A 14139-nucleotide genomic window follows, 5' to 3' on the forward strand; every position below is an offset into this window, starting at 1 on the left:
CGGGAGATTCTCATCATGGATGTGCAGCCGACAAATCTGCAGCAACTGTGTGATGTCATCATGTCAATATGGACCAAAATCTCTGAGGAATGTTTCCAGCGCCTTGTTGAATCAATGCCATGAAGGATTAAGGCAGCTCTGAAGGCAAAAGGGGGTCCAAATTGGTACTAGCAAGGTGTACTTAATAAAGTGGCTGGTGAGCGTTACATACATGTATTGTACTGTAATGTACATTTCATACCAATCACTTAAAATGTGTAAAAAAAAAAAATTCATTCAGGTCCCAGGATGTAATATGTAATTATGTAAAAAAAAAAAAAAAAAAAAAGGGTTATTGTTTTTATGTTTTGTCTCATAATAGAAAGTTGTCATTTGTCTGGGTCTCTCTTCCAGATATCAAGCCGGAGAACCTCCTCATCAGCTCAGAGGATGTTCTCAAACTCTGTGACTTTGGTGAGTCTTTGCTCTTCTCCTGATCTTTATAGCAGCAGTATTGTCACGCTGAGTTGTTGAGATTTACGTGTGCAATGCAGTAAAACCTCACAGTCTCTTGCACGTTTGCCTTGTCAAATAAAGGTAACTGCTTGTAAAATCAAGGTGTTTGTTTAACAGGCTGATTATTTGACGTTGAGCTGCATCTGCAGATTCATCATAATGCTGTCAAATTATCTATGATATCTGCCGTTATATCTGCAATTTCAGTTTGGTTTTTTGGGCTCAGTTTTCTGTGAAAGATCCCACCATTAATTTGTCACCTTGTAAGTTGTAAGGATCAATTCTGCCACTGGGAAGCAGCCAGCTCTATAAAACACACTCCGATGGTTGTTATCACAATTTATCTGCCAAAGCTATATTTCAATAACGGCAGGTGAATGTTAGGAACCTGTTTTCCTTGTAAAATACTGAGGAATTATTTGGATAGCTTTGTCATTTTATAGTTTCCCAGGTGTGTATCGTACATTTGTTTGAGTATTTGCTAAATCACACGGTCAGTTAGCTTTGCATAATTGGCTAATGCGATCCCACTGAGTCAGCTGGGGTGAGATTTGTTTGTTATTCACTGTTGGAGCTGGCATTCTGTTTATTGTGATTTTTCATGCTTAAAATGGACTCTCTGTACACCAGTTATCTAAAGCACAGTCTCAGCCCGCCTGCAGTGACATAACTAATTAGAGTCTGGTCACATGGGATGATGGCCATGTTGTTACTGTCGCTGTCCAAATGATTGGAGTGTTGATTACTTTATTCTTACTAATTAGCCATTTATATTTATCACAGAGTGCTGTATGTTTGAAATATACCGTAAGTGTCAGTGTCTATATGATTTATTCATCTCCATGTTTCTGTGGCTCAGGTTTTGCTCGTAACCTGTCTGAAGGAACAGATGCCAACTACACAGAGTATGTGGCGACAAGGTGGTACCGCTCGCCTGAGCTGCTGCTGGGGTGAGTCTGTGTGTGTGTGTGTGTGTGTGTGTGAAGGAGACTACGTGAGAAATAAGGGGAAAGAGAAAAGGACCTCATTCTGTTGGCTTTGACAAATCATTCTCAGCGTTTTTTATCTTCTCACAGCGCTGGTTTTTGTATAAGACTGTATCAGACAAGGACACACTGATCCATCACTTTCTCTCCAGATACCGTTTCCAATACCTTTATTCAGGATATCAGTCTGTTCGGAGTACCATTCAAATACCAGTGCTCTCATTTTACCAAACTCAAAATCTGTCAAATTCACTGGAAAGAAGGGGGGCAGTTTTTATGTAAGGTAACATCACGAGGACAAGGGTTTCTTTAGCCAGCGGTGGAGGAAGTGCTCAGTTTACTTAAGTGAAAGTACAATACCACAGTGTAATAGTACTCTGTTACAAGTAAAAGTCCTGTATTCAAAATCATCCATCCATCCATCCATTTTCTAAACGCTTATCCTCTTGAGGGTCGCGGGGGGGCTGGACCTTATCCCAGTTGACATTGGGCGAGAGGCAGGGTACACCCTGGACAGGTCGCCAGACTATCGCAGGGTTATTCAAAATCATACTCATGTAAAAGTACAAAAGTATTAGTATCAAAATAAATCCCATCCCAAAAATTTGGGACGCTTAGTAAAACTTGAATATAAACAGAATTCAATTATCTGCAAATCCATTCTCACATATATTCAGTTTAACACAGTACAAAGACAACATGTTCACACTGATAAACTTTTTTATTTATTTTTTTTTTTTTAATATATATACACTCATTCTGAATTTGATGGCAGCAACATCTGTCAAAAGCGTTGGGACAGGGACAACAAAAGACCGGGGAAGTTACAGGTTAACTGGTAACAGGTGATAGTATCATGATTGGGTTTGAAAGGGGCACCCTTAAAAGGCTCAGTCGTTCACAACTAAGGATGGTCACTTTGCAAAAAAAAAAAAAAAAAATTGTGGGCTGATAGACCAACAGTTTAAGAACATTTCTCAAAGCATGATTACAAGGACTTTAGGGATCTCACCATCTACAATCCATAATATCATCAAAAGATTCAGAGAATCCGGAGAAATCTCTGCATGTAAGGTACAAGGCTGAAAACCAACACTCAATGCCCGTGACCTTCGACTGCTGAGATGGCACGACATTAAAAACTGTCTTGATTCTATAAAGGATATTAGGTAACACTTTACTTGAAGGTATCTACATAAGGGTGACATGACACTGTCATAACTATGACATGACACTGTCATGAACTTTTCATAAACATTATGTACATGTCATAAACGTTTATGACTGCTGTCATTTGGTATTTGTAATGACAAGTTGACATTGTTTGGGTTGTCTTGATTATGACAACTTGACATTAATCAAAGTGAAATTACCAGAAGTTGTCTTTGTCATGATAAGCTGACATAAATTTGTTTGGGATGTCCTTATGACAACTTGACATTAATGTAAAGACATCTTCTGGTATTGTCATCCTGGTTAATGTCAACTTGTCATAATAAGGACACCCCAAACAAATTTAATGTCAACTTGTCATGACAAAGACAACTTCTGGTAATGTCACTTTGATTAATGTCAAGTTATCATAATCAAGACAACCCAAACAATGTCAACTTGTCATTACAAAAACTGAATGACACTTAATGACAGCATGTGCACATGTACATAATGTTCATGACAGGTTCATGACCATGTCATGCCATAGTTATGAGTGTCATGTCACTCAGTAACATTTTGGAAAACCATTATCGGTAAACAAAGTTAGTCGCTTCATCTACAAATTCAAGTTAAGATACTACCAAGCAAAGTGAAAGCCAGATATCAACAACATGTAGAAATGCCACCGACCTCTCCAGGGCTGATCTCATTTGAGACGGACTAATGCAAAATGGGAAAGTGTACTGTGGTCTGACGAGTCCATCATGGATGTCGTGTCTTCCGGGGTAAAGAGGAAAAGGACCATCCACATTGTTACCAGCTCAAAGTGCAAAAGCCAACATCTGTGATGGTACAAGGGTGTGTTAGTGCCTAAAGCATAATGGGTAACTTGCATGAATGCTAAAATGTACATACAGGTTTTTGCCATCCAAATGATGTCTTTTTCAAGGATTTTATTCCAGGTCTCTTATTCCAAGTCACGTTTTGCAGGTGTTACAACAGTGTATCTTAGGTGTAAGAGAGTGCAGGTACTAGACTGGCCTGCCTGCAGTAATACAGTGCAAAAGACAACAATGGAAAACCTGACTGTTGAGCAACTGAAGTCGTAAATCAGGCAACAATGGGAAAGTTTCACTTTCAAAACTTCAACAATTAGTGTTCTCAGTTCCCAAATGCTTACTGAGTATTGTTAAAAGCAAAGGTGATGTAACACAGTGGTAAACACGCCACTGTCCCAACTTTTTTGGAGTGTGTTGTAGGCATCAAAGTCAGAGCATGTGCATATTTACAAAGTCACAGTCTGAACATTAAATATCTCATCTTTGGACTGTATTCAATTCAATATAGGTCAAAGAGGATTGGCAAATCATTGCATTCTGTTTTTATTTATGTTTCACACAGTGTCCCAATTTTTGGGAATTGGGACACTGAATTGGTGAAGAATGTTTTCTTTTCTCACATGCATCAGTGGAAAATGACAAACATATTGTTTTGTTGATTGGTTGGGGACCATGTTGAACAACAGCAAAACTATATCAAACATCCATTTATGAACTCTCTCACAACTCGTGCAGTATAATCCACATCCCATTTATCCATTCGTATGCTCAGTACACCCCAAACCGACAGCCCAACCAACATATCAAAGCCAGAATACATTGACAAAAACTGTCACAGGACGTGCTGGTCTACTGCTGCCTTAATTTGTGGTTTGTCTGTGCTATTGTGTGACTTTGGTGTGTTCACGGATTAGTTCAGATTCATCAAAGTCACACAATAACACAAACAAACTAATCCAGGCAGTTGTAGACCAGCAGCTCTCGTGTTCACTGAGGTAAAATGACTGTTTTTGTCAATGGAGTCTGGATTTGGCGAGAGCATAGATAAGTTTCACTTTCAGTTCAGTTTTAAATAGTAAGGCTTTAGCGAGTCCTCCATTTAGTGCTCCTTATGACATTTTCAAGAATCCACCACGCTTGAATGAAAACAACCAGTCAGCGCAGAAGTGTCTCTAACGTAGCTGTCTATTATGTCAATCACTGCCTGTGAACTGCAGTCAAGCTGTCAAACCAGGCAGCGCTGATCAAATATGAATCAAGATTATGTTACTGCATTGCCTGTTTCTCGTCTCAGATGTTTTCAGAAACATATTTTAGTGCACTGCTCAGCTGTAAAATGAGAAATTGTGACCCGGCCACCATATTGGAAACAGTCAAAACCAAAAATGAAGCACTGCCCACCACCAGACAACTTTTCTCATTCTACAAAATTATTTTTATAAAAGTTACCAACTGTAGCTTTAAATAAATGATCAAAATAGCTCCTAATATATTTCCAAAAGTTATAGCTCCAATTGAATTACACTTGACAAAAAATAAATAGATCAGATTGAATAAATTGAAATAAATTAAATAAAATAAAATAATTAAATTAAGTTAAACTAAACTAAACTAAACTAAATTAAATTAAAATTAAAATAGAAATATACATTTATTTATGTATTTTATATTATATATACACATATTTAAATATTTTATATATTTGTATTTTTATATATTTGGATATTTTATTAATATATATATTTTTTATTATATTTTGATAACAAAAGTTTTATCTCCAATTGAATTACACTTGACAAAAAAATTTAATAGATTAAATAAAATAAAATAAAACAAAACAAAATGAAATTAAATTGAATTAAATTAAATCAAATTAAACAAAAATAAATCCAATTAAAATAAAAATATGCATTTATTTATGTATTTTATATTATGTATACGTATTTAAATATTTTATTTATTCATATTTTTGGATATTTTTATTTATATATTTTATTTTTTATTATATTTTAATAGATTAATCTCTAAAATAGAGATAATAGAAATAGAGCTCTATTATATTGTTATTTTTTAAATTATTTTATTAATTTAGTTTTATTTATTATTAATTTAAAAGCTATTATTTGTGTGTGTGTGTGTGTGTGTGTGTGTGTGTGTGTGTCTTTGCTCAGTCCCATAAACCATTTTGTGCAGTTCACCTTTTTTCGTCAGACCACAGGGGAGACAGGTGTTACTCTTTCCCCAGAAAGAGGCGATGATTCACCTGCTTCCACATTATGACATAAGGCATCGTGCACACAGAACGTACCCCGAGACCAAATCTCTGTTTCGAGGTTGCTTTTGTGTCTTATGTTGTTTTTGCTGCATTGAAATGTCCATTCTAGCTTGGAGACAACTGAACGTCATCTAGCCTCACTGCTGTAGCCTGATTTAGTAAATGCCTTGGAACATTTATTGAGACAGCGTTTGAATGCCGCCCACTCAAATACTCTCTCCCTCCAACACCACCGCTCCTCTGCTTCTCTGCTGCCAGATCTCTCGCCATTTCTCACCAGACTCCTCAGCTCCGTTCCTTCAGAAATGACCATCTTCTTTATCAGAAACGCAGCATCCATCCTTTTGTTTAATGCACCACCTCCACTAATAACACCATCCTCACCACCATTATCCTCATCATCATCTCGATGTAATATTTTGTGTCTTTCTCTCTCTGTGTTCACTTCAGGGCTCCCTATGGGAAGGCAGTGGACATGTGGTCGGTGGGGTGTATCCTCGGGGAGCTGAGTGACGGACAGCCCTTGTTTCCAGGGGAAAGTGAAATAGATCAGGTCTGTGATGAAATGAGTTGTGCATCAGGCACTTAGTTTTTCGACAGAAAATTGATCAACAATTAATCGTTATAAAAATATACTATGCAGGATTTTCCTAAATTACAATATAGAGACTCATGCAGAAGTAATCCCTCTCAGTCATCACTCATGACCCACTAGAAGTGTGTGGCTGTGTATTTATTTTAATTTTTATTTTTTTTGTAGAGACTGTTTTTTCTTATTTTCTTATTTTCAGTGTTCATTACATTAATGGTCGTGTGCCTCCACAGCAGGTGAGGTAGCGCCTTATAAAAAGGTAGCGACAGGTGCCAGACCGTAAGCAGCAGGCATCCAAGAGACACAGTGCCAAAAAAACGCAAATATAGCGAGGCAAAACGCCAAACGAGTGAATCTGGGGTTGGCTTTTACGCTCTCTTTCACTGGCGAGTGTGTATACAGACACTAACCGACAATCCTGCATAGTATACCTTTAGGTTATTTGTAAAATAAGAAATTGTATGTGTACATTCTAACTTCTCCGTTGTGAGGATTTGCAGCTTTTCTTTATCTCATATCTAAAAAATAAAATAAATGTTTCCTCTGTACCTGACGAAGAGTCTCTGTGGACCTGAAATACTTTTTCTAAGGTAATAAAATGGCTCTTTTAAGGGAGTGTTTAACACTGTTGATAGACGAAAGTCACACTCACAGGTTTTTGGAAATAACACCTGGAGGAGACAGATGTGCATTTCTTTTGTACAGTGATTGTTTGGATTAGACAAAATAAGCAATTGGAAGAGGACACAGTGAGCGCTTGGAGCTGGCGATCAGCATTTGTACTTATTCTCTGATATTTTAGAGACTAAACAAGCCCAGTCAATTTTTTCTATGAACAGCCAAAAATCTTAAGTTTGTCACAGAGGCCTTAAGGGGACAGTTGACCCCAGAAGTGTTGGAGATATCACCCCAAAAATAAAAAATACATATACTTCCTCTTGCCTGTAGTCTTGGTTATCGGTCTAGAGTGTTGGAGATATCAGCCGTAGAGATGTCTGCATTCCCTCCAATATAATGGAACTAAATGGCACTCAAGAAAAAAGAAAAAAAACATCTGACAACTCAACAGCAATGTCTCTTTCCAGAAATCATGACCCAGTTACTCAAGATGATCCACAGACCTTGTTGTGAGCAGTTTCATGTTGTAACTATTTTCTCTCTACTGAACTACACCAGCCAACTGTACCTCTGTGCAGAAGAAAACAATACATCATCATCAACATCTACTGCTAGTTCACCTGGCACTACTGTGTTAGGTATGGCTCAGCCAAGGAGGACACCACTGATGCTTACATCTGATGCTGTCATGAGCATGAAGCCTCCTGTCCATGAGTAGATGCACGCTTCCTTCTGCGTGGTGATACGGTTGATGGGTGGAGTTCAGTTGGAAAAGTAGTTCCTACATGAAAGTGCTGACAACAAGGTCTGTGGATTATCTTGAGAAACCAGGTCATGATTTCTAGAAAGAGACATTACTGTTGAGTTTTTCTAATGTTTCCTTTTTGGCACTTTGGCACCACAAGTCTCGTGCCATCTAGTTCTATTATATTGGAGAGAGTGCAGACATCTCTACAGCTGATATCTCCAACACTCTAGACCGATAACCAAGACTACAGGCAAGAGGAAATATATGTATTTTTTATTTTTGGGGTGAACTGTCCTTTCAAAATCTGTACAATATGGCAAACTGCCTACCTGTAGGCCTTCAAAAAATAACTTACTTGCTGAAAGTCAGATTTATAAGGTGATATGTCTGTGCTTTAATTACAGCTTGTTGTGCAAAAAAATCAGTGCAGGTTTATACAAAGTTTGGTCGACATTTTAACATGCAACCCATAAAGGATCATGTAATCTCCTAAATGCAATTAAAACATAAAAAAGTCAATAGAATTACAGTTAATCCGAAATTTTAAACAATGACAACAGCGACATCCAAATAGTCAACATTAATTTTGTCCGTTTAGTACCTGTTTGATCATGTTAGTTAATTTTCTTGCCTTATATCAGACAGAATTGTCAACTTGTTACACTCTGTTTCCTGTAGTTTGACATCACGTCCACCATAACCAATTTCCGTGGGGACGGGGGATTTGATTTTCCCTAACCAATCACTAGAGACCAACATGTCCCCCTGAATCTAATGTCATTTTAAGTCCACACTGATGTGTAGACATGCCACTATGATGTTGGGCAATACTGAGAAAACATGTAGATGTAGAACAGCCTTGATAGAAGCGTCTGTCTTGTCTTACTAGAGATGCACTGATCCAGCTTTTTCAGTTTCAATACCGATCCCGATGCTGTGGCTTTGAGTATCAGCCGATAACCGATACCGATCCGATACCATGGTTGACCTAAAAAGCTATATACCTTTACATGTAGAACAGAAAAACTAGAGGCATCAGGCATTGATGACTACAGAGTTCTTACCTAAGATAAAATGAAACAAGATGAAACAGATTAATGCAATGATGAACTATTTATTTTTAACAAAAATAAATAATTGTGCAACAGCAGTTGAAATAGTGTGAAATACCTCCACACAGCAGATTCTCTCCTTCACTCCATGACGTATGACATAGCACGCTTAGCAATAGATTTAAAGGGAAAGGATCGCTTCAGGTATAGGTTACATTTCTCTTTTGATGATATTCGATCCAGATATCGGATCTGTGCATCCCTAGTTATTACTCCTTATCTTTTCCTGTGCACTGCTTGACAACAGCTTGGCGGCAGTGTTAATCCCACCCATGGCACTGATTTGCTTATCATGACCGCCCGCTGCAGTCAGTGGTCGTTTTATGTCTTAACCGAGAAACCGCTGTTTGATGTCACGCTGCCAGACGAATCAGTCAACCTGAAATCAATTAAGTGGGCCGATTCAAAGGTCTGGACCAAGGCGAAGGATCTTTATTGGCAGATAGAGTTTGCTCAGTTTCCATGGAAATGTACTTTAGATGTTCAGGTTTCCTTTTTTGAGCTCTTGAAGGATTGGCTCAAAAGTTGAGATTGAAACTTCATTGTTGACCTTGGAGACAGAACTGTGTGACATGGAGTCTTGTTGGTGAACGAATGAAGTCTGCTGTCGCATTACTAACTGTTCTTCATTTTATTTTCCTCCAGCTCTTCACCATTCAGAAGGTGCTGGGGCCACTTCCTGCAGAGCAGATGAAACTCTTCTACAACAACCCTCGCTTTCATGGAATCAGGGTAGGAAACGTTTCTCTTTCATCCTTTCTGTCGTCATCTTCGCTTCTTCTTCTTCTCTCTCCTCCTCCTCCTCCCCCTCTCTGTTTTTACCTCCTTCCCTTCTCTCTCCAGCTCTGTCTCCTTCTCTCTCTCTCTCTCTCTCTCTCTTGTGGCAGTGTTCCCAGCACCATGACTGAGTGGATTGCTATGACTCATGAGATAGGTGGTTGGTGTTCAGTTTAGCAGCAAGAGAAAATGTCCCAGAAGGCCGAACAAGACTTTGTGTGTATGTGTGTTTGTGATTTTGTAGTTTGTTTAGTGTGATCCAGTGAAAGATTTCTGTGTGATTTGAACTGAGAGCTACATTTTTTTTTTGGCAGGAACATCTACTGTATGTTGAAGATCGTAATAGTAATTTTAAACGCACAGAAAAGTTCAGTCTCGATACGAGTTTGATCCTGTGTATGTGTGTGTGTTCCTGTGTGTGTGTGCCAGTTTCCCTCAGTTACTCATCCTCAGACTTTGGAGAGAAGGTACCAAGGCATCTTGAGTGGTTTGATGTTGGATCTGATGAAGGTAAAAGTACTCAAACTCTAAATTAACATTATGGAAATGATATCCGCATGATGTGTTATCCATCTTTGACAATAATTAACATTTGAAGCAATAAACATGTGCACGTCTCTTCCGATCAGAACCTGTTGCTGCTAAACCCAACTGAGCGCTACCTGACGGAGCAGAGTTTGAATCATCCGGCCTTCCAGCCTTTGAGGCAGGCAGAGAGAGAGCGGCCATCTCCTGCGTCTCCCAACCCGCCGCGCTCCTCCAAGAGGAAAACACACCATCATGGAGAGAACACAGTTCCCACAAGGTCAGACTCCTCTACTTCCTGTTACAGTTTCTACCTGCAGTCATCTTACAGAGACCTTTTTTAAATTTCGCCTAGTAAACACTGGGGCTGGTTGATGTGGATGGTTTAGCAAACATTTTTACCAATGGACAAATCTCCATCATGTCACAGTATGTCATCATTATCACCTAACCCAAGCTGGGAACTAATCACCAAGGGCATCCACAGAGAGCTGTAGCTCTGAGAGGAAAGTCAGACTAAGTGAAAAAGTCTGTCTTATGGAGCTCGCTAGAAAACACAGACTTTGCAAATGTGTTTCTTATGACTAGTGTTGTGCAAGTTTTTGCAAAATTTGTTACAGTTTCAAGTTACTTCTCTGAAACATAAGTGAATAACTTTGCCAAATACTGCATATAAAATAAATTAGTTGCAAAAGAAAGTAACATTTGCATTACTTTAAAATATCTGCTTCAATTTTCTTTTTAAGACACAAACTATTTTAGTGTTACTGTTGCTCAGTGTGGGACAAGAGACAACTGTCTGATATAACTTATGATTATACCCATTATCACTGTGATGAAAAGTAAGTAGTGGAACAATAAAACACAAGAGATAGGTTTTGATAGGCCTATTCATTGGAGCCTGGACAGGTGTTACCAGCTTACCGTCTAAAAACCGTATTTGGGAACACGCTGGCTTATTAACATTCATTTAGCTTGGCTCCTTATTAGCTGGTAACTAGCTTCTAGCGGTCCAGACCACTCTGCAGAAGTAAGGATGGTGAGAGACAATGGCTTTATTGCAGTCTTCACCACAAAACAATAAGCATGGCCTTCTCATGAAGTTGAACAGCAGCATCTAGACACCTAATTCTACTGCTATCATCACTACTTGCTGCATGCGTCTTTACCAGGATACCCCCAGAGAGCTGTTTCCCTCAATACACGCAAAGTACATGTCACACCCTCATAAATAATGTAAAGTTAATTATAACTGACAAAGTCATTGTGTGCAATAGTCCACCTTCCACCACCTCCCTCGCTCTGTCAATCTCAAACACACACACAAGATTGGGTAGTGGAATTACAGTAATGCATAAATTTGTAAAGTGTTACTCCCAACACTGCTTTGTGACTCCTCCTACTAAACTGACTACATATGTACATATATTAATATTAATAATAATAATAATAAACTTTATTTATATAGCACCTTTCATACATAAAATACAGCACAAAGTGCTTTACAATATTGTATTGTAAGCACTGAGTGCTCCATATGACATCAGACAAAATGAACATAAAACGGAACAAAAGATTTAAAAAATCACTTAGTTGTAAAACTAAGATTTTAAAAGTAAGATTTTAAAACAGATGCAGCAGCATGAGGCGTAAATAGAAAGTAAAAGCGTAAAAAGAAAGAGTTTCAGACCTGCATCAGGAAATCCAAGCTAGTTAAAGGCTAAAGTGAACAGATATATTTTTAGCTTCCCTGATATCTATAGGTAGTGTGTTCCATAGCTTTGGTGTGTAACTGAAAAAGGCTGCATCCCTGATCTTCTTCAATCTGTTGCTGGGAACCTCCAATAAACCAGCAGCAGATGATCGCAGTGTTCTTGGAGGCAAATAGATAACAGGGGAGTTAGCAATGTAGCTCAGTCCCAGCCCATGTAGGGCTTTGTTTACAAGGAGGAGGAGCTTAAAATAAAGTCTAAATGTAACAGGAAGTCAGTGCAGAGCAGCTCAGACTGGTCTGATGTGCTCTCTCCTCTTGGTTCTGGTTAACAGCCGAGCTGCAGAGTTTTGAACGAGCTGAAGTCTCTCAGTGGTGTTTCTTGAGAGGCCAGTAAAAAGTGTATTACAGTAGTCGAGTCAGCTTTAAATAAAGGCATGAATCAATCTCTCTGCATCTTTTTCATTTAGAAATGGTCTTACCTTGGGGATGTTTCTGACGTGGAAATATTGTGTTCTCATCACCTTGTTAATGTAACACTTGAAGCTTAGATCTGAATCAAGGATCACGCCAAGACTTGTTACCTTGGATTTAATCCAGGAAGTTAAATTCCCCAGATTATTAAGCAGCGCTTCTCTCTTTGTTTTATCCATGCACGAGGGAACACATTTTTTGTGGGGAACTATGTGTCTCACAACGACTCACTTCTCTTTAAAAAATAAATTTCTTAATTACATTTATAAAGAGTTCAACCTTTGGAGCTCCAAATTGTCTCTTCACCAGGTACAGAAACATCATCATCATAATCCTCTTGATTCGTGCATCACAAGTTTACAGGACTTTTGTAAAAAAAAAACTAAAAAACTATTAAATGGCGCTTGATTAAAAAATAGGGGTTCACAGTTTTATATTATGACTTTTTTTCGTAAACCATTTTTTTTGTGAATAAATCAAAGCATTTTGATGTAATGGCTGCGATCATTGCTTCTTGACACAAGCTGTTTCCTGAGACAAGGTGTCTCATCCAAGGATAGATCTGTGCCAGTTTAAGAGCTTTTTAAGAGAATGGAAGTAGGATTGTTAGAATAAGAGCTGAGGGAATGCAAAATTTAAGATATAAAGTAAGTGTTATCTGTCCCTCCAGGAGTCACACTAAGAGCACGAGCCGTCGCTCCAACAGTAAAGAATGTTCCAGCCTCCCTCGCCATGGTGACCTCCATCACCTCAGCAACAAGAGTTTCCTCAATGGTAACAAACCGGCCCCGTCCAGTTTAAGTCCAACGCTCCACCCCAAGGGTCAGTACATGTCCCAGACCCTAAATCGTTCTGCCTCGTCCAACAAAGACCTGGCTAACAACAACTTGCCGCACCTCCTCAGTCCCAAAGAAGCCAAAGGCAAGACAGAGTTTGATTTCAGCTTGGGACCTTCTCCAAAGCTGTCTGACCAGGGACACGGGGCGAAGTACGGCCACAGCAAACCCAGCTCCTCCCGCTCTCAGCAGCAGCAGCAGCAGCAGCAGCAGCAGCAGCAGCAACAACAGGCCGGCCGCCACACCTTCCTGGAAGGCAAGACCAACACACTGCAGTCTGGAGCAGAGAAACAACACAGCCGACACACCCACAGCATGGCGGACTCTGCTCACGGATCCATGTCCTCCTCCTCTAAGAGTTCAGCCTCTTATCTCAGCCTGTCCAAGAGCCACAGCGCGCTGAGTGATGCCAAATCTGTTGGGAACCTCAGCGATGGTCGACTCCACCCAGATGACCCGAATGCAAACACGACAGCAGGGGTCGGACCTGGGGCCCGATTCTTCCCTACCAGCTGTTTAGACCTCAACGCCCCTTCAGTTCCCCAGGGGCCCCCTGGCAGCCCCTCTACTCGACACAGCGATCGATCTGGGCACAGCCCTGCTTCTCGTAGCAGCGGCAATGTCCGCATGGAGAGCAGCACCCTGGACTCCTCATCCAGACACAAATCCAGACATAAAGCTCTGGCACCAGGTAGGTTTCAGAGTCAAATTTATATTTAAGACTTCATGTCCACTGAATAATGGCTTCGAGCTTCAACTATCCTTTTTTTTTAAATATTATTCAAGGTCTTGAAAGGTATTTATATCCAGTGCAACACTCTCAGAACCCACTGGCTTTGTTTGATGACAGCCTTTTTTATGTATCTGCATCCATATGCAGGTATCTATATATAGCTTAGCGGAAATGACCAGCACACGGAAGAGGAGGTCTTGGCTCAGATATCTGCTAGCTACACCGGTTCAGCCTGAAATATTGACCCTCACTCCCAGAAGCTT

The 14139-nt window shown here is 39.5% G+C and overlaps 1 protein-coding gene across 1 annotated transcript in view; it reads left to right on the forward strand.

Moving 5' to 3' along the window:
* cdkl5 (cyclin-dependent kinase-like 5) overlaps nt 1-14139 on the forward strand; it is a 60168-nt gene that overhangs the window by 26846 nt on the left and 19183 nt on the right. The window contains exons 7-13 of the mRNA XM_050045960.1: nt 394-453; nt 1355-1445; nt 6201-6303; nt 9466-9552; nt 10027-10107; nt 10227-10402; nt 12978-13834. Of these exons, the coding sequence (XP_049901917.1) occupies nt 394-453; nt 1355-1445; nt 6201-6303; nt 9466-9552; nt 10027-10107; nt 10227-10402; nt 12978-13834 (1455 nt within the window). The remainder of the gene's footprint in view (nt 1-393; nt 454-1354; nt 1446-6200; nt 6304-9465; nt 9553-10026; nt 10108-10226; nt 10403-12977; nt 13835-14139) is intronic.

This window comes from Epinephelus moara, chromosome 1, assembly GCF_006386435.1.
Source record: "Epinephelus moara isolate mb chromosome 1, YSFRI_EMoa_1.0, whole genome shotgun sequence".
Classification (NCBI taxonomy): domain Eukaryota; kingdom Metazoa; phylum Chordata; class Actinopteri; order Perciformes; family Serranidae; genus Epinephelus; species Epinephelus moara.